The sequence below is a fragment of the Melospiza georgiana genome, chromosome 5, assembly GCF_028018845.1.
Source record: "Melospiza georgiana isolate bMelGeo1 chromosome 5, bMelGeo1.pri, whole genome shotgun sequence".
Taxonomy (NCBI): Eukaryota; Metazoa; Chordata; class Aves; order Passeriformes; family Passerellidae; genus Melospiza; species Melospiza georgiana.
Genome location: NC_080434.1, coordinates 17,048,648 through 17,074,691, shown reverse-complemented (window position 1 = coordinate 17,074,691; position 26,044 = coordinate 17,048,648). Strand labels below are relative to the sequence as shown.

At 44.7% G+C, this 26,044-nt stretch overlaps 1 protein-coding gene across 1 annotated transcript; it reads left to right on the top strand.

Annotated features, from left to right (window-relative positions):
- On the top strand, window positions 1–25,833 carry CXXC4 (CXXC finger protein 4). The gene is made up of 3 exons (XM_058024332.1): window positions 1–800; window positions 888–1,071; window positions 18,648–25,833. Exons 1-3 carry the CDS (start codon window positions 1–3, stop codon window positions 18,690–18,692), a joined length of 1,029 nt encoding a protein of 342 aa, XP_057880315.1. The 3' UTR covers window positions 18,693–25,833.
- Window positions 25,834–26,044: the final 211 nt, after the last annotated feature.

The window sequence follows — 26,044 nt, the reverse complement described above, 5'->3', positions numbered from 1 at the left end:
ATGAACACCAACGTGTGCGTGGAGAGCGGCCCCAACCCCGAGGCGCCGGGGCTGCCCAAGGACAGCCACCTGCCCGAGGGGGCCCTCAACAGCCTTGTGGATTACAACTCGGAGATGGAGAGGTACCGCTCCTTCGCCACCTTCTACAAGACCAACGGCGGCGCCTTCCCCCAGGCGGCCAAGATCGCCCGCATCACCACCCCCATCTTCCCCAGCGCGGCCGCCGCCGCCGCCGCCCGCATCGGCATGTCCCCCTGGAACTGCGACACCGCCACGGCCGCCGCCGCCACCGCCATGCTCTGGGGCAGCGGCGGCGGCGGCGGCGCGGCGGGCGGCGCGAGGAAACCCTCCTCCTCCTCCTCCTCCGCTGCCGCCGCCTCCGCGGCCGCCGCCGCCGCCTCATCGCTGCACGCCGGCAGGGGCGGCATGCACCACCGGAGCGACTCGCAGCGGCTGGGCAAGCCCGGCTGCCCGCCGGCCGAGCAGCCCGCCCTGCCCATGGCCAACGGCAACTTCCTCTCCACCCTCGCCCCCGAGCACTGCCGGCCGCTGGCCGGCGAGTGCATGAACAAGCTCAAGTGCGGCGCCGCCGAAGCCGAGATCATGAACCTCCCCGACCGCGTCGGCACCTTCTCGGCCATCCCGGCGCTGGGCGGCCTCTCCCTTCCCCCCGGGGTCATCGTCATGACGGCCCTGCACTCCCCCGCCGCGGCCTCGGCCGCCGTCACAGACAGCGCCTTCCAGATCGCCAACCTGGCGGACTGCCCGCAGAGCCACGCCTCGGCCTCGCCCGCCTCCGCCCTGGGCGCCGCCGCCGGCGCGGGGGGCGGCGGAGGCGGCGGCGGTGGCGGCGGAGGCGGAGGGGGGGCCGGCGGCACCGGCGGCGGGGCCGGGGCCGGGGCGGGCAACCCCGCCAAGAAGAAGCGGAAACGCTGCGGGGTGTGCGTGCCCTGCAAGCGGCTCATCAACTGTGGAGTCTGCAGCAGTTGCAGGAACCGCAAAACGGGACACCAGATCTGCAAATTTAGGAAATGTGAAGAGCTTAAGAAAAAACCGGGCACTTCGTTAGAGGTCAGAGGAGATGATTTCTTTTTCCCCAGCCTCCCGCCGTCCCTCCTCAACCCCCTGCCCCCGCCCCTCCAGTGCTTCTTGTCTAGCTTCAAGATGCAGCATCCCTTCTCCGAGGCCTCCTTCAGGCTCTGAGGGAGCCCCCGCCGCGGGCGCGGCTCCCCGCGGCGCGGCCCCGCCGCCCGCCCCTCTCCGCCCCGCAGGGAAGAGAAACGCCGCCTCCCGCGGCGCCCCGCCGAGCCGGCCGCTGGCCCCCGGCCCCGGGCCGAGGAGGGACGGCCGGGGGGCGCCGGCCCTGCCCCACCAGCTCGTGGCCGTTACGGAACGATGCTAACCTGGTTTACCTGCCGTGCTGTTCCCATAAGACTGCTGGCTCTCTGGTTCCTTTTTGTTTTTCTTCCTATTTTTAAAAAATTTTTCTCTCTCCCTTTTTTTTTTTTTCTTTTTTTTAATTAATGGCAATCATGACGATTCTGGGCGGTTTGTAGGAGCGGGGAGGTGGGAAAGGGAAAGTTTTAGCTGAACACCAGGTTTTCACTGTCAGAATTTCAGGGAAAGCAATGGCAAGTTCTTCTCCAGGTTGGCTGGTAGCAATGTGTCCCAGACAGACGACGGGCCACGGAGCCCAGTAGTAGGAGAAAGCACCCAAGTGATCTCTTTGGCAATGTCTTTTATGAAGTAACCTGCTCGTGGTGTATTAAACACAATGGAAGAATAGCACAGGTATGACTGAACTGATTTCTGGCTGAACTGTATGTACGGTTATTTTTACAACGTTTCCTCGGAAGTGACAATGTATTGCGTTCCCCAAAGCTGTAACAACAGGCTTTCAGATTTGCTAGACGTACCAGAGACAGGCAGATCCCGTGTCGCAGACATTTCGGTTATTGTATTGGGTACGACAGACAATGGGAACCAAAATACACAACCGTGAGGAAAATGGCAATTGGATGGTATCGTTAGGGGAAGGGAACAAGTGAGAGGAAAGACTAGTAATCATACTTAATTCCTTGTCATTATAAAAATTACAGTGTTGCTGGTTCGACACACATCTCGGATGCATCTGAAGGTGTCGAGGTTGATGGATTTAGTACAGAGGAGTAGTGTGTGGCGGGTGACACCAAGACTTGTAGTCACAGAAATCAGCAACTAAGTGAGAAATTGTAACTTCCCTCTGTGTGTGTGTGTGTGCCTGTGTGTGTTTGCATAGCGGTTTATTCCCTTGCTCATTGCTCGCAGGAGCTCTCTCCAAGAAGAGATGGGATGAGGGATTCCGGGGAAAAAGCAACACTTAGAGCCAATTAATTTGTTCTGTGTTAAATAAATTGAGATAATAGTGTTGGTATTGACACTGCCATGGGACAAAAGCAACATTTAGGGGTTCACTGACATTTGGCTGATAGTATTAACTCTTTCCTAACCAGCCTCATCAAAACAACTAATTCCTTCTTGCAAGAGTGAACTGTCCTTGCTGAAAGTTTAATTCATAGCTCTGCATCCTTTTAGCTATTTTTTTTTTTTTTTTTGTGAATGGTGACCCAGCATTGCTAACACAAAAACCAGGATGGGCTTCCCAGGGATAGAAACTAGACTGGGTTTTCAGCTCTTGTTTTTCTCAATAATATGCCTTTGGTTTTGTAGCAAGTTTGCAAAAAGGACAGTTAACACCTGGTCTATTAATGCTGAGTATAGCCTAAAAGAGACTCCCTGAACTATAGGCATGGAGAATTCCCCCCACACTGCCCAGCACTGAGAGTGCCTTTGTATTCCAAGTTCCCTCATTAGGCTTGCAAACCAGGGTGCTGCTGGGATTAAATGTTTGTGATAAATGATAGGTTCTGATGGTTTATCGATTTGTGCAGAAAGTGAGCTATCTCTGGAAGAAACACATTTGTACATTATCAGATCTTCCTATGGGTTTGTGTGCATCTCTGAGCACTTTTCCAGAAGTTCCTTGCTCCTTACAAAGGTGTTTGGTAGTGTTAAAACTTTTCAGGCGTGCTATGAGAATGCCTCCCATTAAAATTGTTTAACCACTGTGACTAGTAAAACCCATGGTTTAATTAGCCACTTGTGTGCTCTCATAACCACCTGCCTTCACTTCTTTTCTTCATTCTCTCTTTCCCCCACTTACTCTCTCCTGTTTGTGCTCCGTCAGATACGTAAACACAAAAGCTCCTCTGCTGTCTCTGTACTGTGACTCAAAGGAAACAGGTTTCTCTTTCCAGCTGTGGAGATGTCAGTAAGGCATCACTTCTCTGCAGGTCATGGCCCATCACAAAGTTTTGTCACAGGATGTGGCTAATTTCTTTACAGAGGTGTGGTTTGTCAGTAGGAGAGGAAGAATAACTTATTTGCATGGTGTTTTCCTTATGCTTTCTTTCTTCTTTATAAAGAATTAAAATTAATAAAGTGACAGAAGGGCTGTCTACAGCACAGGTGCAGCAGCAGTGGCTGTGTGGCCACCAGCTGGAAGGGTGTCGGAGCGTGACAGGGCCTCCATGAGGGCCCTGCAGCAGTGGTGTTGGTGTTGGGGCTGGGCAAGGGCAGCCTCCCTGTAGAGTGAGTGCCTGGAGTGACTCCTGGCCTGTGCTCCCGGGGAATCCATCACTCTGCGTGGATGGTCCCCTGGCACCTCAGCTGGTACACAGCCATGGCTATGCATCAAGGATTGAGGGGCTCACCTTCCACTACACACTTAGGTGATTCGTGAATTGTGCTCGACAGTGGCTGCAAAGTGCAGGGGGGATTTATAGCAGGGGGTGGAACCATGTTTAAAAACAAATGAAAAATTAGAAAAATACCAATAAACTGTGAACTGGCTGACCTCACAGAAACCATTTCTCTCTTTTTCCTTTAAATCTCTTCTACTGGTGCAATGAAGGCATAGAATATAACTCTCAAAGATAGTAGGTGGAAGTGAAGACAGATCACGTGAATGCTTTCCAGTTCCTGACCCTTGCATTTTTCATGGAATGCTTCTCGCCCAGCATTTTTTTTAAAAACACTTGAATTATTTTTTCCTACTTTTCTTGTACTGTTTTCACATTAAAAGTGTCCCGATGCTCTAGTATTTTTCATAGAATGTTATTATTACTAGGAAATTTTATGTACGGCAATAATAAATCTATAAAAATCAGATTGACGTCACATTGCACACTGCCTACTTGTGTATGTATATTCTGTGTTCATTCAGATTTACAATGGGTTTAAAGAGACATAATCTTTATTTACCCATAGAGACTACTTATTTTCCTCTGATTGGTGCACATGTCTGTAACTTCTGCTGCAGGTTATGAAGATTAGGTGCCTGGTAGTAGTTCACATCCTTCTCTCTTTTAAGTGAACCCCATGCAGTGTGTGAATCTCAGTTGCCCCAGTGCTCATTTTCATTAGCGTGACAGCGAGTTCAGGCAGAGAGGCTGACTTGCGTTGGCAGTGGCTGAAGGCTCCTGCCAAATGTGAAATATCAGCTGTTTAGGCATGCTGTCATCGTAGCGGGCACCACTCGCTCCCTTTGTAGCAGCCCAGCTAATTGATATGTGCGCTATTAAAGTGAGCGTTTGCATACCAACCCGACTGAGTCAATACCAGCCTCCAAATCCGAGGCACTTGGCTGAGCTGCGCTTCAAGCCAGTGGGATTTTGAGATGGCCTTCTCCAGGGATAGGTTGTGATGATTGATTTCAGCAGGAACAGCGTCTGATCCTGAAAGTCTTAACACCATATGGCATTGCCACTGGGGAGAGAGGCTGCGCTGGCAACCTCCGAACCTGCACTTCGTGTTGCGGTAGCGCGTGCGAGCGCTGTTAAGGGAAGACTGCTGAGCTCTGTGGATAGGGGTCAATTAGTAGGGGCCTCAGAGGAAGCAATTTCCCCGCTGTCTATCTGGCTTTAAATTACATGCACAAGTTAAGTGACGGCATGATGGAATTGAGCAGTGGTGAGGGGGAACTGTAAAGTCTGATAAGAAGCAGGCGGCTAACACGATCCAGAGGGCTAACTGGAAGGTGGAAAGAAAGACCACCTTGTAGCTCGTGTTGCTGTTCATCCCCAAACATCAGCAGGGCTGCTCTATGACAGGCTGTCTCTCCTGCCTGCCACTGTCTCGTGCCCCTCCATCTGGCCGAGGCTCCCTGTGTGCATGTGTTAAACACTTTGCAAAAGGGCGAAAAAGCAGTCCTTGTTCCTGGGTGTTTACAGCTGGAGCAAGAACTGCCATCTGCCCCAAGCGCAATTTACATTGGCGTTGGCTGCAAAGCCCTGGTCAGCCCTGAGAGCTGTTTTTTCCCCTCTTTCCTCTTGTTTGTAACCCTGGTGCTCTGCCAGGGTTCTCTTGTTCTTCTGTTCCCAGGCCTGAGCCTAGAGGGAGTGTGCCTGGTGCTGGAACTGGCTGCTAGCACCACAAGAGAGCCCTCACTGGGTGACTGTGATGGTCGTGCTTGGGGCTTCCAACATGGTGCATGTTCCTGCTGTGACAGTGTGAGCAGGGAGGGGAGGAAGTGAGAGGCAGAGCTAGAGCTGACCTTTGTTGGACATTTTGCCTTGAGGTTTTGTCACTTTCATTCAGATACTGCATGTCTGGGATAAGCATACGTTCTATGATGAGTTTTCCGTTTAACCTCTGGAGGTTCTTGGGGCAGCACCAGGTCTCCTACTGCCACCTCCAGCAGAGACCAGAACAGCTACATATTTGCTCCCCAGTCCCTGATCTCTGTTGCTCAGAAATCTCTTTGCAGGGAGTTAATCTTCTGCTTTAGGTTCACATCTTGCAGGGCAGGAATGTGCTGCAGTTGGTGGGAGTCATGGGGTGGAGGAACATGTTTAGAGCCCAGAGGAGACAAACTTTTAGTCTCCTTGCTGTTCTGGCAGATGACTGAGTGCAAGTGATTTCCTCTGAAATGTGGTTGGATGGTGCCTGGTTTACTGTTTCATGTGTTGTTGTGTCCCTTTCGTCGTGTGATACTTGCAAAGCAGAGCAAGTGCCCAAACCCCATGACATTACTGTTCAGTTTCGAGTATAAATGGCTGCTTGATACACTGCGCATGCTGTTGTTAAGGGGGGGCAAAACTGAAGTTACTCCTGCCTAAGAAAGTCTCTTGGTGAGATTTGGTACTGAACTGAACAGCATTTGAAGAAATTTTGCAAAATTGTAGGCTAGTCAGGGATTTAACAGCTTCTTTCATACACACACTGCTTTCTACTTGCATTGAAAATGGCTTGCTTTAAATCATTGAACTGTGATTGCTAGTGAAATTGTCTGTATGGTAAGAGAGGTTAACTGGTTGCAGTGGTTCTGAATTTTGATTGCACTCAGTGGTTCTTTGCATGGTTTTCTAAGTACTAGTATAGGTTATACACTTGGAACATCAAGATTCTGTGCCAGACTCTGGATTTCAGTGTTGTGACTGTTTAATCTATTTTTTTAAGCTGACATAATGAAGTCTCTATGCACTGTTTAGGCTGGTCAAGATACATGTGTCATGAGAAAGATGATGAATGAGGGTGGTTTGGGATTTTTTTGAGCAGTAATTAGCATAATAAATGTCTTTTTTCTTCTTTTTGGTTTTTTTTTTCCTCCAAATCATCTCAGTCACTTTGAACTAGATATTTCAGTTAGAGGTACATAAAACCATCATGACTTGGAATCCTATGCCAGCTACAGGATGTTTGGAAAATCTTTTCCAATTCTGTGTTTGTACAAATTGTTGTAGACTATACACATCATGACTGATTCATATAAGGAGGCTTTGTTTAAGTTGGTAGATATGTGAATGTCATGCTTCATGCCACTGATTAGGGGTGGGCAAGAGTAAGGAACAGTCTCAATTTTTGCCTGCTTATTCATGTATGTTTGTATTATCAGATCTTGGGGTCACTTTCCATGCAATTCTGTTTGCTAAGTGCATACCTAACATCTTTACTGAAGTCAGGGAAGACCTTGCTCACTTGGAGAATGGGTTAGGATGTCAGCAAGCAATCCCTTGGTACTGGGGAAAGAAAAGGAACAGAAACCTTTTTTTTTGTCAGAAAACAACATCCTGGTACTGCTTTCTGGGTTTTAAAAAAAAAGTGCCCTAAAGAGTTGAAAAAAAGTTGATGGTAATTTCTGTGTGCTGTGTCATGCATTTATGTCTGGCAATGACTAAGAACAGGTCTTTTCCAAATACCCTAAAAATTTGTATTGTTAAAAAGAAAATTAGTAGTCTTCCAGCTCTTAACATGCATATATTTTAAGGGTTAGGCTTGGTGAAATAATTCTAAGCAGGCAAACCCAGAATGTACACCTTAAAGGCTCATCAAATACAGCATAACCCTTTTGATCACTGGTTGCAATGGGAAATGGCTGCTACTTGCATAGGTATAAGCTTTTTGGATGTAACTTGTGTTACTGCAGCCTTGTTACTGGTGGCTAATAATTCCTAAGCCACCAACTATGTGCTTAAAAACTGGCAGCAGACACCATGTCTCCTGAGGAGTGCCACCACCCAGGGAAAGCATTTCTGTGCTTCTGTAGTGCCTATGGTTTTGGTAGCTCATCTGCTTGGATGATTGCACTGAACCACAATGTCTTGAAGCATGCGGCTTCCTTTGACACCTTTTCTGCTATTTGAGAGCCCTGACTGCATGTCTGCCTTCTCTCTTCTTTTGGGTACTTCAATTGTTTTCCACAGTCATATCTTGTTCAGTCACATGCAAACACCTGTCCTGAAATTGAATTACTCTGCAGTGTAATCTAAAGTCATCCCCATTTCGGCTTCCTGTGCTTTCTGTTGTGTGTTGAGTTATGTTGCACTGTACTTCAGATGCGACAGCCATTTAATAATGTTGAAGCCTTAGCTCTGCAGGGGCTAAAAAGATCCCAGCAGGCTTGTTAACTTCTACTCTCAGACATTATGGGGAGTATTTTTTCCTCCCTGGAACACTTCGGCATCCTCTTAATTAACACTATAAAAATCCATAGCCAGGTATGCGTGAAGCCTGTTTAATTCTTTTGCAGTTTTCCAGAGTTTCTCTGGTCCTTCCTCTTTAACCAGACAGCGGTGCCAAGTGAGATACGAGAACATAAAAGGAATAAAGGCAGCCTGGGTCATGCAGGATACTGTGTTCTTGTCAGGCAGCATACTCATCAAGTGCCTTTCCCATACCCACCATAGGATCTTATTTTTTCCTTGCTCTACTCAGTATTTCTCTTTATCTCAATCTCTGAAGTGTTGGGCATTTTAGAACTTTGCACCTCTCTTTTCTCAGGACACTATTCTTTTCTGCTTCACACTGCTGTGGTCATGGTGTCTGTTGTACTTCTACGTAGGATCCCCACTAGCTGGGATCAGACTTCATTTGACTAGAAGTTATCTTTCTATATATTTGACTAAAAAGCCGTCTGAGACAGAGATGAGAGAGATTATTCACTGGTTTAGGAGGGGAGAAGCAGTATTAAAATTGGAGGTGGAGAGAAGAACTTAATAAATACTAGAAAATGGGGTAAATCCAAGGGAGTTCAGGATGGATATCAGTTAAGATGAGGGCAGAGGAGAAGGAAAGAAGAGCTGCAGAGTGCTCAGACAGAGGAGAAACCCATAGTGGCTGAGGGTTGGTTATAATGTCTGAAGCCTCAGTGCAGGGGTGCCTGCTCCTCCACAGGGGTGACTCAGTTACCATGGGACAGCCTGAGCACTGAAGGGTGCAGTGGTAGAGCTGAAGATGCCCTGACATTTCCCTTGCTAAGAAGAGTGTGTGTATACACCTCTAATATGAGGTGTATTTGCTGCCATGAGTAATAAATTAGTGTTCAGGTGAGGCAGTTGAAGAGCTCACCAGTAACCATCTTCCCAAAACTTCTGCAGGGGAAGGCCAAGATTTCACAGAGCTGAAAGGAACCTTGATGAGGGTAAGCAGGGATTTCCCCATGTCCTTGTGGATATCATAAACCAGTTTTTAAAATTAATTTTGAAAAATTGACTGGAGTTTGTGGAGAGAATTTCAATATCAGGGTGAACTTTTGGTATGGGTGGAGTCTGGTCTTCCAAACAAGTTATTCAAGGGGTAAGAAAATGAGAAAGGCATACACACAGAAAAGCCAACAGATATGAAAGAGACAGGGGAAGCTTGCAAAGGAGAGGCTGAAAATGATGATTTCTTGCACGAGGACTTCTTGGTCTTCCTTGATGGTGTGTACTGTGTTTCCTAGGAAAGCTGGAGCATCCTGACAGTGTATCAGACTGGCACAATGTTAACACAAAGAAATTGCCCCATTGTCATGAAAAAAATACCCCACAACAACTGCAGTTCAGTGACATCTGTCCTACACATCCTAACTGTGATGGGAGATTGGAGATTGGGTGCAGCAGCCTTGGCAGTCACAGGCTTGGAAGAGAGCTGAAGAGCTCTCACAGTCTGTGTAGAAGCTACAAGGAGGGCAGAGGGAGAGTAATTAAAGATGCTGGAAACAGAAAAGGAGAGGCAAGGAATATACAAAGGATATACATTTTTAAATATGTGATCTCCAAAGCGAGTAGTACTAGTAAAAAAAGGCCTTTAGTTTTAAAGCAAACAAAATGGAAGAAAAATACATTTGGAAGGGTTGTGTGGCCCACATGGCAGGGGGTGAGGGAGGACTCAGTTACACCATCTTAGTAATGATGTAAAACTCATTCCCTCTACATCACCAGTTCATCTGAGCTCTGGGAGATGGTGAAATGCTTGGCTGGTTACTTGGAAGCTGATGTAGAGTAAATTGGAGGTCAAAGTCCAGTGAAGGTCATAGTGTCATGAAAATAATTACTGAGATGGGTCTTAATTGTCATCCTTGCAAATTTCAGAAGACACACTTGGGAAAGAATGGGATTCAAAACCATTTACAATGTATTAATGTCTCCCTCAGCAGTCAGGAATTGTGGTGACCTGTTGTGTGAGAGTGTTGCTGCTCCTCTTCCTGCATCGAGTCAGACAATGCATGGTGCTCACCTTGATGCTTGGCTACAAGAGAGCCAGACTGGCACCTGTGATGGGTCTTAGGCATTGGCTGGTTATACTCCCTCAGCTCAGTGCTGCATTTGAGTGATGTATTTCTGTATTTCTCCTTCCATTTTTTTCTTTTTTTTTTTTTTTGCAAGCTTTGCAGAAAAAGAAATAAGCAAGCAGAGACCAAGAATTTAATGGATATATTTTTCACTGGCTCTTTTATCAACAGCATATGAAAAATCCCAAAGGACAGAAGCAGTTAGCTAGCCAATGAGGCATCATAGCTGATTTTAGGTTCCATGCAGGAGGAAAAGATACTGAAGCCCCAGCAGCTCAAAGGGAAAGAGATTTAAATTTAGGTTTGGTACTAAGAAACGTGCCTCTCCTCTGCTTGGAGACCAGTCTGTAAGAGATTACTGTACCCCAGGGCAGCAGTTTGGAGGATGATAGAGACGTCAGCCTGTGAGTGGAAAGACTTGTACCACTGGATGATGAACCAGCAGGGATTTCTCATTAATGGAATGAATGTTAACAAGAATAATTCTGTTTTGTGAGCTGGTGTGTGTGGGAAGGATAAATGATAGGGGCTGATGGATGGTCTTCACAGAGATTTGATTAGGGAGAAGGTGAATGGCAGTGTGTGTGTGAGAGAGAGGGGGAGGTGTGTGCACGTGGTACATCCATTGCAGTAGGCAGGCACACTTCTAGTTGATAATGTCTGCCAGAGAAGTCAGCAGAAGTAACCAGACAAGTCCTAGGCAAAAGCAGAAGCTGAGCAATGGTGTGGATATTTCATTTTTAGTATCCTGTGCATTGTAGAGTCTTGGGTTTTATGTTGCATGGTGGTAACAAACCTGTATCCAAGAATTTCTCTCTAAAACTTTTGTCAGTAACAGAGCTTTCTGCTAATAAAGCATTTGACTATTGATATTAATTCCCACAGTCAGTATGAGAGCACTGAATGACATCTTTTCTGACCTGCTTAGTGTCATCTTTGTCTCTGAAGTAACACTCCTAAAGCTTATATGAGCCTTTCCCTGAAAAAGCAGGAGACAGGCCAGACCTTCTGGTTGAGAGGCCAGGCAGGCAGAACCAGCAGAAACGATCCCTCATCCTTGCCTGAGGCCTTCATATGCTGCTGGAATGCAAGTAATAAATGGGAAAAGGCAAAATAGTTACCTAAGCTGAGTAGGCACTCCAGCAGACTTAGCAGCTCCAGCCTCAGGTACAGGGCTAGCTGAGAAAGTGAATGAACTGCATGAACTGCTCGAGAGAGGTGTAGAAATAGGGAAGGAAAGGTGAATCCCTTTGACAGCGAGATGTCTAACCCTAACCCTCACCCGAAAAGCCAAAGCTCTGGTACGGTCCTTTGGCGGGAAGCCATGAGGAGCTGGAGCGCGGCCATCTGGAGCCCAGGGCAGGGTGACAGGTGACGGGTGACTGGAGGAGTTCCGGCCCTCTGGCCCCTGCTGCCAGCCCGCCTGCGGCATGCCAGGCTCGGGGAAGCCTGCGGCCAAGCCTGCTCCCCTCGGGAGCGAGCGAGACGGCAGAGGTGGAGACTTGGCTCCGTCCCTCGGCTCGCTGGCCAAAAGGGCTGCGCTGGCACAAGGGAGGGAGTGCTGGAAGGCGTCCACAGGCAGCTACTCCAGCCTGGCAGGGGATGGGCAGAGGAGGTGTGTTCCTTCCCAGGGCTCTGCCTGCATCCATGTGCTGTGTGCCGGTACCCTCTGCACGCCCCTGCAGTGCTTTAGTGACTCGGGCTGGCCCCTGGGGGTGCTGAGGCGCATGGTGGAGCATGGGAGCTGCTCCCCTTGGAGCTGAAGGTGATGCTCACTGGCACAGAGTGGGGCTCCATCACTAACATTTCCTGGGATTGAGCTGTTTTTGCTTTGACAGCATTAGTCCAGATTCCTTACGATTTCTGATCTATGGTTGCCGTCTGTTTTCCCCAATGGCATTACACATTTTTTCAGATCAGGACCCTATTCCCCCAAATCTGATCTCATCTATATAGTGAAAAAAAAAGTTAATATATAAAATAAATTGTGGTGTGCAGTGAATGTAAATGAGGGATACCTTTGCTCCTTTTTCTTCCATGGAGAAACACATTACTTCTCTGACTAATCCTATTGATTTGGCTGGGGAGCTATGGCCTGCTGCTGATGTCAAGTCCAAGTGGCAGGATCTGGCTGTACAGTGGCAGGTCTCCGTGGCCGTTGGCACAAATGCTTTATTCCCCAGCTGACTCCACTGAAATCTCCTGAGGTTACCTCTGAGCTATTTGAGAAGAGCTGGGTTTTCAAACCATGACCCTGACTTAGGAGTACATTTTAAAAATTTCTACTTGCAATGTCCTGTAGCAAAGGTTTACTTTTCACTCGGTGAAGCTGGCGGCAGAGAAAGTCAAATGAGTTTTCCTAATCTGGTATGTTCTAAATCTGGTTTGTCTCAAATACAGCCTGAGAGATATGCAGTGCAAGTGGAAAAATAACTGCCAGCACGCAGATGCGTGTCCTCTCGGAGCAAATAAAGCTGACTTTTAAAATGAATGTTAAATCTCATCCTTGGTATGAAGGGAGACAGGCTTGTAGTTCAGGTATGGGGAGAGATGTTTTAAGGTGGGCTGTGGAAGAAAGCTCACCACCAAACTTCTGACCCAGCATACATGTCCCTTTTTATCTGCTAAGTCCAATAGTAAGCTTGTTATTAGAGGACATCTGTTACTGCCTGATAACTCGTGCAGCAAGCAGGAGCACAGCATTGGTGGGCAGCCAGGGATTTTGGCAGCTGTGGGGAGCAGCAGCTTCGTGGACTATTTCACACCTCATCCAGAGCTGGGTCAGCACATCCCTCCCGTGGGCCTGTGGCTGGGTGAGAGGATGCCAGGAGTGTGAGGGCTATTTCTGCACGGAGCTCCCCTGTGCCAGCTGGTGTGCATGTGTGCCAAAGCCTCATCCACGCATCCTCCTGCAGCCACAGCTGGCCCCTCGGTGCTGGGTCAGCGTGGTGGGTCTCCTGGCATGCCTCCAGGACAGGCAGTGCAGCAGCTGGGAGAAACGTGCCACACACTGGGTTCTGCTTTTTCCTTCTGCATTTCCAGGGGATGCAGTTCACACACTAGTTTCTTGCCCCTAAGCCTCCTTGCCTGAAGAAAAACATTCAAGGAGACTGTGTGAGCTGAATCTGAGCGTCATGAGGTTTTCCCCAAAGTCATTGCTGTAGGTAATGTATATTTATGAGCGGAACAAAGTGGGCTGCAGATACTTTGAAAGGCTTCTTTCCTCTCAGGTTGGCTTAGCATTTAGGCAAGTAAGGAGTGGAGATGCTGTCCAGACTGCATTTGCCAGTGGCAGAACAGGCTGGTGCAGGACAGATGTCATCTTCCACCTGCCTTCCTGTGTGTCAGGAGATGCTGATGCTCTGTGGTTCAGGAGATGGTTATCTTCCCAGTACCGAGAGGGAGCCTTCAAGAAAACTGGAGAGGGACTTTCTACAGGGGCACATAGTGGTAGGAAAAGGAGAAATGGCTTTAGACTGAAGGAAGGTGGGTTTAGATACATATTAGGAAGAAACATCTTATGCTGAGGGTGGTGAGGCACTGGAACAGGCTCTCCAGGGAAGCTGTGGGTGCCTCATCCCTGCCAGTGTTCAAAGCTGAGTTGGATGGGGATCTGAGAAACCTGGTGCAATGAGTGGTGTCCCTGCCCATGGCAGGTGAGTTGGAGGTGATCTATAATGGCTCTTCTGACCCAAATAATTCTATGATCTTAGGGTGCTCTGCAGGTCAGGAGACCACATCCCTCTGCTAGGCTTTAGCCCATCACAGTGTAAGACTGTGATTGTCTGTGTCAGTGTAAGACTGTGACTGTGACTGTCATTCCAGCAATGAGACTGTGCCTGTACAGTCTCAGGACTGCCCTGAGTGCCCTTAGCCCAGCTCTTGTGTGGGGAAGAGTCTTTCCAGAGAGGGAAATTGGGGATGGAAAGCAAGTTTTGAATTTACACCAGAGTCTGTATTGTTTATGTATGAGCAATGCTGATGTCATTTCCAGGGTGACTGTCGGACACCTGAATTAGCTTGTGGCACTAGAAATGCAAGGTGTGACATGAAGTAAAGGCCAGTTTGCTTTCCTGCTGGCAGTCATGTGGGCTCTGTGAGACTGATGAGGTGCATAGCCTGCATTCACACAGTGTAAGGAAAGCATACATGCACTGGTTTATGGCCAGTGGTGGTCAGTGTTTGCTGGGCCGGGCTGCTGATTGATTCAAATTGTATTTCATGCAGCGGCCAGGACTTTTTAGCTGAATTGTTTTTGCCACCATAGAGCACCAGATTTCTCTATGTCTGACCATATATCTCTTTCTCAATATATATAGATATATTGAGATATACACAGACACACACATATACGTTAATATAGGTGTATATAACTTACCAGGCCAAACTACTCCTCTTGTGCAAGGCACTTCAAGGAGGGATTGCACTCCAACTTGAGCAGCTCATGTTTTGTTATCTGCAGATCTTGGTAAGCTCACTTTTCCCTGTGTTGCTAGTCCTGCTGCTTTGGGAAATCTACCAGTTTGATGTCATTTGCCATGTGAATTTCTGATTCATTAACGCGCTGTGTATTTCTGTGGTTGGATAGGTCTCTGTAAAGACCACCAGGTAGCCAAGATTGTGTTGGACATAGCTCAGTTGCTGTAGACTTCCCAAAGACCCTCTGTTGAGCTGGATTGCTTCCAAGGCTTCTCAAGAGGAGTGAGGAGTGCCACATCTGGCTAATAATTTGCTGTAGCCAACATATGAGTTTACTTGAATGAGAGCAGGATTTTTGCTCATGGATCAGACATCAAAGGATTCTTACATAATGCAATATCTTTTAACATTGGTAAAGTATTAGGTCATAATCATGTAGTGCTCTGATATATTTTATTATTCTATTTTATTTCTGAATATGGTTCACCTCAAATGATTCCCTAGCCTTGTAGAAAATAGTGATAAAGGTGACTTACAGTGAGTCTTGGTTGGATAGCTCTGAATTTTTCCTGCACCCTAGCAGCAGCAGCATTCCAAGCAGGTGCAGCCAACTTTCCTGATTCCTTCTATCTGTATCACACTTTTCAGGTGAGTGTGAGACTCAGAGAGCCGAGGAGAGAGGATTCTCTGGCAGATGGGGTAGGCTTGAGCTCACCAAGGGCTGGGCTGGGCAAGCAGGCGGGCCTTGGATGAGCAAATCCTGCTGTCTGGCATCCCATGCCTCCTTCAGTCGGTCACCCCAGAGGGCAGTGGGAGGCATCATTCTTTACTGAGTGCTTTGCTGTGAAAATGCAAGTGTTGAAACAGACTTTGGTGAGGAATTTACAGCTCCTGCCAGCATGCTGTTTTTTATGTGTTGTGTACAGCCAGGGTCTGCTTTTACATTTCCCTGTGGAGCACCCAGACAGATACATTGGTATAATTTTTCTACTTAATTGAGGAGATTTTCTGTTGGTTTCCATTGCCTGTTTTTTACCTCTTTTCTCCAAAAATGTGGCATGCTTGGTTCCCTATATGAAACTCATTTTTCTAGGCAATAATTAGATCTTCTGATTTCAAATATTCGAGCTACTACTTCTGCAGTGAAAGCTGGCACATAGGGAGCAGAATGGAAAGGTTGAAAGTGTGGAGGACATTTCATGCCGGGTTTGTGTAGGGATAAATCCTCTCCAGTGCCATGCTTTATGGCATTACCTGCAAGGAGAAGCCAGGGCTGCAGGTTTCTGAGCATCCTCCTGAGAGCAAGGCTGCCGTTTGTCAGCATTTGCACCGGCACGAGCAGTGAAGGCTTCTGCAGCAAAGCTGCGCTGATCAACTCTGGTTCTGCTCCTCACCACCCCTCCCCAGGCTTCCAGGGGGATCTGTCTTTCCTGTCACTCAGGATAACCATTCCCCACCGGCAGCACAGAGATCCAGAAATGCACTGTAATCTCACTGAGAGTTTGATTCCCCAGCTGGGAGTGCTGGGTTTATACAGCCAAGCAGTTGATGGTCATTACACTTAAACTTTTGTGTTGGTGTGCTGAACCTCTAAATCGGTTGAAAGGCCTTTCTTTGTCTGCAAATAACCTTGACCCTTGGAGTGGTGAAATGTATGGATTTCATTGCATGTACTGGCTAGGATTTAACATTTAACTTGATATAGCTGTTCAATTTTAAAAGATTTCTTTCTTTTTCTTTTTTTTTTTCTTTTTTTTTTTTAAGGGTGGATTAGTAATTCATTCCCAAATTGGTAGTTAGCACAATGGATATTTAATTGTAAATGTATATCTTTAATTAGAACTTGGTACACAGATGCAAAAATTCCTTTTCTTGCAGTTTTTCAAAAGCACACATATTAAACCACAGCCTTGCCCTTCAAAAATACTGTTCTGTGCATTTAAAGGTCTGAATGACCTTTTAATCAGACATTGCACCTTTACTTCCAGCTGATATGACAACGTCTGACAGTAACTCAACCTGATGTGGCTAGAAAATAAATAAAAGCCGTCTCAGTCACTATGTCTTTAAATCTCTCTGTCTAGCTGTGGTTTTGTGTTCAGGCAGATGGACCCACAGCAGAATATTACATTTAGTTTTCAAGTGAAGACAATGTATTGAGTTTAATAAGTTTGCATGTTTGACTGTTCTTTTGAGGTCAATTTAGTCATACGATTGTTTCCTGCCATTCCAAACTCCAGCCTCTTCTGCAGCCAAGCTCTTTATAAATTATAAATCTGTAAACCTTGCTCTCAGCAGCCATCTTACAGCCCACACAGACTGCTGTGGATGGTCTAGAAATTGCATTAGCTCTCCTCAGCGTGCCTGGGTGCGAGGGCTGCCGTGCTCTGTCACTACTTGTGCTCATGCTCACCTCACATAAACGAGCAGAGCAGGGACTGGTAAAGATGGATATGAGCAATTCCTACTTTTGCACCATCAACACAAAGAGAGCTCACATTAGTCAAGGTGGTTGTATTCAACACATCAGCTCATTGTCCTTGGAAGTTAATTTTCAGATGATTTATTGAAGTGTAACATTTGTGGAGGGGGAGTGGATATTGAATTGACAACAGGTCAGAGTTCTGATAATACAGCAGAATTATTTTGATCTCTGGTATTTCCAAGTGCTGAAGCAATAAACATAACAATAACAGCTCCCCTTTCATGCGGTTTTTACAAAGAGAGAAGCTGTGTACTGCTTGAGCCTGTTTATCTTAAACTTGGCTAATTATTCAACAAAAAATACATGCCATACTACTGAGCAGTTCCCTGGAATTCAGAAAGTAATATTTTGACACTAAGTACAATGCACATGTACACTGCAGGATCCATGGTCTGTTGGATTTTTATGGAAAAACTAAGAAAACATTAAGAAGGTCTTCCCTGAAACAAAAAAAGAACTCTTTCAAAAAGAGACATGTACTTAAATGTGCACCAGCAACATCCATGAGAACTTCTTTGTTACAAATATTCATTTGGAAATTTCAAGACCTTTGCTTTTAGGAGATTTTTTTTTCAGATGTAACACTACTGTTTTGTGGGTAGTTCTTAATGAAACAAATACTTGTAAGCTGGGACAGACTGATAGAGTGTCATGTTAGGGTTAGTGTCACTCTCCCCTTCCTGTACAGGGCAGTTATTAATTCTGGAGGAAAGAGATGTGGGTCCAGATGCATGGGTTCAAGGGTGTTTTCATCATCTTTTGACTGAAGGAAATTGAGGATGAGAAGTTCCTCACAAAAGTGACGCAGCCCTTGCAGGCTCAGTCCCTTCAGCCTCTCATGTAGGTTGTACTTCAAAGCTGTGAAGGGAATTTGCTGCTACTCAAATGTGTATGGAGGCACCTGGGTGCAAGTGGGTATCATTTTCAGGGTGCAGCAGGTGGGGGAAGGAGGGGGGCAGTAGCTCTGTTTACACAGGACTGTTTCTGTGTAAGCCAAGGTTCTGCACATGTGTGAAAGAAAGGACAAGGGCGGTCTGGGCAGCACCCCTAAATCAGCACAACGATTCCCTCACTGGAATGAAGTCATGGATGTGTTTTCAGTTCTTTCTGCATTGCCACATAAATGTGGGACAAGGTGAGGTTTCAAAATGCCAGCCTCTCCTCCTGAGGTGTCTGCAGACACAGCACACTTTCTGAGTGACAGAGCAGGGCCTTTGCTACTCCCCTGTCTCGAGCATGGTCTTGCCAAAGCGTCTGTTTAACCCAAAACCCACCGAGCCATAACTGCGTGCCCAGTATGCCGGCTCAAGGCAGGAACCATTGTACAACCCTGTAGTCATTCTACAAGCATTGTCTGTTTTCCAAATATTTTTTCTAGAAATGTTTACATTTTCATGACTACCTTGTTAACAAACTAAGGAGAAGTTAGCGTGTTAGGTGTGTTACATACTGAGTACGATGTATTGCGTGTGATCCTAAAATGGTGTGTGTTTGGAGAAGGATGTTTCTATTAATTGTCAAGCAATGGGAGGCATCGTGTTGTTCCTAGATAACTGAAAGTATGCCTAAAATGTAAAGGAAAAGAACAACTAGAACTCAAGTATGCCAATGCCACAAAAGAAAGCTTAACTTGTTTTCTTGCTTTTTTTTTAGAGAACACCTGTTCCCAGCGCTGAAGCATTCCGATGGTTCTTTTAAGCAGTAGTGTATCTTATTTTCGAGGCAGTCCGAAGTGAATGGAAAGCTAAAGTCTTGTTTTAAGAAACTGCTTAGTCCACCATTGAAGAATATACTCAGATACTATTTTCATTTATGTATAGGGGTTTCCTCAAAAGCAAAAGACAAAAACCTGTGAGCCTGGGGAATTGGCCAGCTTCTTCACATTCAGTACACCGATTCTTTCTTTGATGTAACTTAGCTATACTAGTGAAGTTGTTGTCTATTTTTAAAGTGGCTGTAAAAAAAAAAAAGTTTGGGTAAACCCCTGCTATAAAGTCATGTATCTTTGAAAAGTAACATATCTATACTTCATTTTCAAATATATGTGTTTCAGTACTGTAAACTGTACAGATAGCCGCTTGTATTTTGTGTGTTTAGACACAAGGAGACAATCATGTCTGAGCATCAATGGAGATAAACGGTTTGTACACAACAGTGTGGTTCTGCAAATTGAATCCGGAGCAATAAATTCTAGCTTTAACTATTATTTTGCTAGTTGTTTAGCAGCAGCAGCAGCAACAGCAGCACTGTTTTACCATGCATCCTTCCATAGAGACTTGATGCCAAGTTTTCCAAGATAAAAAGATTGTGATGCATCTAGCAATTACCTTCTGTTGTGGTGTTGTGAGAGGGGAAGACGTAACACTTAAAATTAATCTTTCAAGCACTATATTAGAATAGTGGTTTGTGCACTTGCATTGCTTCCAAAGGAACTTTACAGAGGGGTATCTCTCCAAAAATGCTGTCTGGTGTCTGACTCATTTTTCACTGTGCCCAGCGTAGGCAAATGTGCAAAACTAGTCATTTAAATAAAGGTTGTTCTAGGATACAAACCAGAGTATGGGACCTTAGGAAAAATGATGACTCAGTTTAATTACCCTTCACCTACAAGATCTTATGTAACATTTTCAGTCAATGGAGTAAATATTTTATAAAGTGGATTGCCATATTTTTGGTTCTGGTGGAGCTCTTCACAGTTAAGTGAGTTTTGACAGTTGGACTGGTTTAGGTCTCACTTGCACTTGTGCTCATTTGAGAGCCTGGATATTTTTGCGGTATAAAAAAGATTTTTTTTTATTTTTGTGCTTTAAAAAAAAGACCACTTCTCCCCACATGTTTCTTGGTCCACTGATCTCGGCTTTGCTGAATGACTGGTCCCTTAAGCCCTTAAAAAAATGCTTTGCCGTTCTTCTTCCTGTTCTAGCTGTATGGAAGAAATGTCTACACCATGGAAAGGCAGCACACAGAGGGATATAGCTGACATGCCATAAAAAATAAGGAGAATTCTTTACTTAGGGGTACTTATTATCAGTCGATCATCACTTTTTATCGCTTGGCTTTGTCATACCACTCTCGAGTGAGAAGGCCATGCCACCAAAGTAAGTGAATGCTGTTGTGCCATGTATCTGATAGATTTATAATTTTATACAAGATAGGCCTACCAGTAGTTTCACAAACAAGGTGCTGGGCATGGAAATAACCAATTAATGTTGCACAGCACATGTAAATCTCCTACTGTTTCAGCACTTTCTTCAGGGTTTTGCTAAGTACTTCAGCCTTTGGCCCCTGGTCACACTTACTTGATGAAGCACGAGGGATGGGTTGGGAATGCTCCAATGGGACTGTGCAGGTGGGGAAGACGCCAGCTTTGGCAAGCGAGGGCTGGTAGGTGTCAGGAACAGCCCAGAAAGTGAAGACCAGGGGATGGAGGCAGAGAAACCTCCTGAAGTCACATGTGTTCATCAGCAGGACCGGGCAGAGCGTGGGTGACCCAGGGTAACTGGAGGGCACAGTTGGGCTGGGCTTACACCTGCGTCCTCAGCTTAGGGTCAGTGCATGTGTCAGTGTCCTTGCGTCGTACGACGTCACGTACATGGCTTCGGAGGTGGAATGTCATGCTTAAAATGCTTCTATCATGGTGTCCCTCTGACAGTTTTTGAGATCCTCAGTTGTATACTCATCCAATGCCCATTCAATGAGCTTTGTGTCTGTTTGTAGGGCAGCTGTGTATGGATTTTTTTTTTTGTGTTGGAGACTTTTTGGTTAGGGGCCTCTGTTACTGATCATTAGACCAATATGAGCTCTGCAAGGTCTTCTCTACCAAAGTGCTGATTGACTTACAAACTGAAGCCTTATTTGCACATCTGGCTGGTAAGCTTGCCTTGCTCTTTGGAAAACTCTCATTGCTCTTATAGAAGCAGAGGCAAAGTTAAGTTCAGGATACATTAGGTGTACAAAGATACTCATAGCAATGTACTTACTGTCTAATACCCTAATGTTGCATGTCTTGTGGTTCCTCTTTTTTTTGTTTTGTTGTTTTGTTTTAAAGAACTGCTGTATCTGTAAATTGTAATTTTGGTGTTTTACATGTCAATCCAAAATTGTTAAACACACAAACAAGCATACCTGTTAATTATTGAAAATGAACCAGAGGTGATTTTTCTTTGATTTACCCTTATGGTTTTCATTTCAGAGGTTGTTGCTTTGCACCATCAGGTTTTTAGATTCTGCTGAAACAGTATTTAATATGATGTAGTGTGCATAGAGCATTTTAATTAGTGATGTTTGAAGAAGGAAATCCATTTTCTGGCCTGTCTCTCCCCACCCCTCCCCATTTATATACATAGTTGTCAGTCGGATTATTGTCAAGTTCTAATTACCAAATTTGTGCTTTTCACAAGGTCCAATACTGTTTTCCAGTGTGAAAATTTGTATTCTTCTCCGTTCTTCATTCTCACAGTGAAAAGTAAAAAAAAAAAAAGGGTGTGGGCAAAAAAAAAAATAGCAGAACTCTGTCTTCTAGGTGTGAGTGAGTGCTAAGCCTAGAGGAAGCATTTTTGGCATACCCCAGATAAACTTATGAAAAATGGTAAGCTTGAAAGGGAGGCACACGTACCCATTCAGTCAATTAATAACAGACCCTCCCTATGAGGGAAAATACTCCCTTTTGTACAGACCCCCTGGTATGTAAGTCCTACAATTAATGTTGAAGAATGTAAAGTCTTTAAACGGGCTATATCTGTAATCAAATAATGAAGAAAGAAAGTAGTTAAATGAACATACCATTCAGGGTCGAATGCATTCAGCAAAAAGCAGTAGTGGGTCTTTGATCATGGTTAGATGCATAGTGATATCAAACAGTGGGTTCTCATGTAACAGCTAAATGTTTCAGATTTTGTTTTTATTAAATTTGGCAGTTTCACGCTGAGCTCTACTGTATTCTTAGTGAACAAAAGACAGCTCCTATGTTAGAAAGTACTCCATTTTCACAATTGCAGGGAACTAGGAGGGTATTTTCAGAAACATGGGCCACAGAAATGTACTCCTTCCACAGTGTTCTCCTATTTCTGAACTGTGCAGTTATCTATTAAATTTTCTAATAGATATTTGTGTAAGGTGTATGTATGCTTGTGCAATTATGGAAAAAAAAAACAGTTTTGGAAAACAGTGTATTTATGAAAAAATAATCACTTATGGGGCATGTACAAAACTGTATAAAAACATTCAATTTGCCCAGTAAAGTTGTTTTTTGTGATATTTCTGTGTTGTTGAATAAAGGACTTTAGTATTCAAAATATCTCTCTTTTTCCATAAACAGGTCCTGTTTGTGGGATCTTAAACAAAGAAAACCTCTTTTACAAAAGAACCCTCAAAATGAGCGAGAAGGTCCAAATGCTGACCTCAGTCTCGCGTGTGGGAATGAATGCTTATGAAGTGATGGTACAATAGCCACAGAGCTTATTCCTTCTCAATTGGCAATTGATGGAAACCCCATAAGTTGTATAACTGAAGGTAACATCGTACTCTGGATTTTTTAAAATAGCAGGAAAAAATACTGCCTTTTCTTCGACTAGGAATGTTACTTGGAGATTTTGAGGCTTTGAAAGGTTAGTGAAGTAAGAGCAAAGCTGATTACAGAAAGCCTTAAACCCATTAGTGCAGACCTGTGTTGTATAAAAAGAGTGGACTAGTGAGGGTGGTGTGATAAATTAGCAGTTAGCTTTGTATGGAGAAGCATGCAAAGGTGAAATCTCATCTGTAGCTCTTGCAACAAACAGTAGTCCTGAGGGTAGATCAGCCCATTGCTGTTGAAGTACTTGGAATTACAAATACGGTTTGTGAGAGAATGACAACATTACCTTCCTTTCTGTTTTACTGCTTCTCAGTTCAAAGTTCAGCTCTCTACCTGTCTCAAAACTCAAATACATAGCTAAGGAAATGTTTTACTCTTGACATTTTGTTTCCCCATACTCCTTGCCGGCATTGAAGCAACTTCAGATAGGTGGGAAGGTTTGTGACAGGCACATAATCTGGTTTTGGTGAAATTTGAAACGTCATTTTTGTGTGACTATTCCTTTAATCAACAGAAAGTCAGCTCTTAGGTGCCAAAACAGAATTTTGAACGAGTTTGAAAAACGAGGTAGGTCCTTTAGTCTGTGAGATGCTTTCAATGCCAGCTGATTTTCCAGGGGGAGCCTTGGTGTATCCTTTTGTTTTTTCAAGAAAGTAACAAAAGAAAAAGGAACAGAAGTGGATTTTCCACTGATCCTGTCTGCTCTCATCGAAATCCATAAGGATAGATGTTCTTGGGAGATGTAGACCGCTCATTAGACAAGAATGAATCTTGAGGTCTGTTTGAAGAGGAGGAAAAGGGCTGCCAGGTTGCTCAGGCATACTCAGTGATCTCTCTGGATTAAATGTAGAATTCACAGGGAGGAAATACACTCATTTCATGAGATGGTCGATTTGGAGGCAGGAAGAGGTCTCTGAGTTCCTATTCTTTTAATGCTTTCTCTTTCAACATTTTTTCCCCTCAAGTATTGTTTTATACTGGTCTGAATGAAAAACGTCCCTCAGCTCTGAAGAAATACTCGCCCCAGATATGAACCTTGCAGTTTAAAACTACCTCTAGTTTTTTTTTTTTTAGCTTTTATTTTTTAATTAAAAAACCAAAATACCCCAAAACAACAAAACAACAACAAAACTAAGCAACTAAAAGTAAAAACCCAGTCATGAAGCAGGTAATTCTTCAAAGCCAAAGCTGACAAACTTATTTCTAAACCTATTAAAGAAAGGAAAATACCCTTTTGGGTGGAAACTCAGTTTTTCTAGGCTGTGTTGGGCTCAATTTGGTTTTGCCACTAGCCATGTCAATGCTCTCTTATATATTTCCAAGGAACAAGTCTGAAATTATGAACAGTCTAGTGATACAGGGCAGTGTGCCTTCTGGGAGGCTCCAGTCTTCCCCATGTTCCCATGGGGTTTACCAGATAGCTTGTGGAAATTGAGGATATTGTATAGGAGGCTTGGTCATGAGTTTGATCTTACTTCACTGTAAGGATCTACTCAGTTACCAGTGTGCACTGAGCATGGATAGATGGCCCCAAAATCTATAAAGGAAAGAAATTATTCTTCTTCTCAGTAATAATTGCAGAACATACAATGATCTTTGAAACCACTGTATCTAGCTGAGGAAAGAAAGACGAAGTGCTGCAGGATCTGCTCCCCCTTGTAGGTTTGTCTTGGTTTGCTGTTTGGTTTTTAGGGTGGATACACTCAGCTGGGTGGCTGGGTGCTTCAGCAGAGCCATTTTGCCCAAGGCAGGCAGAATAAAGGAAATGCAGGCAGCAAAATGTTATTCTTGCAAGACAAAGATCTAGATTGCCTAAAGAAACTGTGATGTTCTGGAAGATTTTCTCGGCTTTTCTAAGTTCTCAGATGATATTAAAGGATTGTCACATTATTAGTAATGTAATAATCAGGAAGAATTTGTCATGCTACCACCCATTCCTGAAAAACAAGTTTTAGAAGTCAGCCTTAATGGGTTAATTTCCCAACCAACTGTGAAGGTGCTTCTTCATGTAATATGACTTCCCTATAACAGAAGATGCTGTGGTAGTGGGTTGATTGGCCTATACAGGGCCTTGACTTGCAGAGTCAAGGATCTCTGATAGAAAATAACTCAGAATTCTGGTAGAAGGATCTGCAGGTGTCATGATGTCAGCCAGAGCCTGGATTAGTTATTCGGTGCCATTCTCCCCAGCTTGGTTTATGACATGTATAAGTATCCTACATTTGAGAAGAAACCACCTTTCTTCTCTTGCTCTTTTAAGTCTGCTCTCTTTATGGAATTAATAAGACCAACCCTCTGCACTTCTTCAGGAAAGGCCAAAGCATCAGAAGAAATACATCTCTTTTTGGCTAGACATTTTCCTTTGGGAAAAGACAGAAGGGTTACTCTAGGTCAGAAACTCCTGGTGCTTTCTCAAATCTCCTAACAGGGGTTTCTCTGCATTGGATGCAGCTGGTGAGCAGAGTCCATAGCTCAGCTTGGCAATTGGTCACAATCCTAGAGAACATCAGCACTAAAGCAGTCAGGAGCCATGGGGGATGTTCCCACCGCCCCTCCCTGGTACGTGTGACACACACACAGGTTTATGGCAGGGGTCCAACACCCTTCCCAGGCAGGGGGTCAGGCTTGCTATGCCCAGCAGAGAGGTGAACTTCCCCAGAACTGAGCAGCCTGTAGCATGCTGAAGGTTTTTAAGATGAGAGAAGGTTTTTACATGTCCAGACAGGGACTAGAACATCTCAACCCACTTGTCTCACATTAGCTTTTGATTTGTAGCTGTGAGAGTTGGTGGCCACCAGGCTGCAGGAGAAGGAGTGGGCTGTTGAGGATACCTAGTCTCTTCTTACATACCTACATTTTATTGGTCAAACCTAGAGATTGATAGTGAAATTGAGCAGCTGATATGTTGACTGAGATTAATGCAAAATTATTACAACTGGTTTTCGATCTTTTGTTGGAGAGTCAGTGAGTAAATAACCTGATCTAGCAAAATCTGTCACCACATTAGGAACTGTGAATTAATTATTGCTTTCTGATACTCTGCTCTTACTTGTTTTGCCTTTTTATCCTGATTGTTTGCATTCCTAGGACTGATTTGCCTTTCTGATGCAATGCCATGTGATCTACTGATTAATTTTTGTGAGCAATCATAAACTCCAACCTATGGCTGACTCCATATATTTTTATGCTACGCTCCATAAACATTCATTCATTTATTATGATTACTGTGTGGAAACAGACTTTTACAGGCTAATAAACTTGGATTTGAACTGGTTGAAGAGTTTCCTGGTGTCACTTCTTTCCTCTTTTTTAAGAAAAAAGCCCAAAACCACACATAACAAAAAAGAAGAAATAAAGGTGCAAGCCTTGACTTGATTTAACTAGGTCTCTGTAACTATCTCCACAAATGCTGTCAGTACTAGACTTGGAAATACCAACAGCAAAACCTTATTCTCAAGTTGATTTCATTAACAGTGAG

Coding starts and splice junctions, on each gene's coding strand:
- CXXC4 (XM_058024332.1), top strand. CDS start 1: ATGAACACCAACGTGTGCGTGGAGAGCGGCCCCAACCCCGAGGCGCCG. Junction 801..887: donor TCGGCCTCGCCCGCCTCCGC/CCTGGGCGCCGC, acceptor CACCGGCGGCGG/GGCCGGGGCCGGGGCGGGCA. Junction 1,072..18,647: donor AACCGGGCACTTCGTTAGAG/GTCAGAGGAGAT, acceptor CTTTTTTTTTAG/AGAACACCTGTTCCCAGCGC.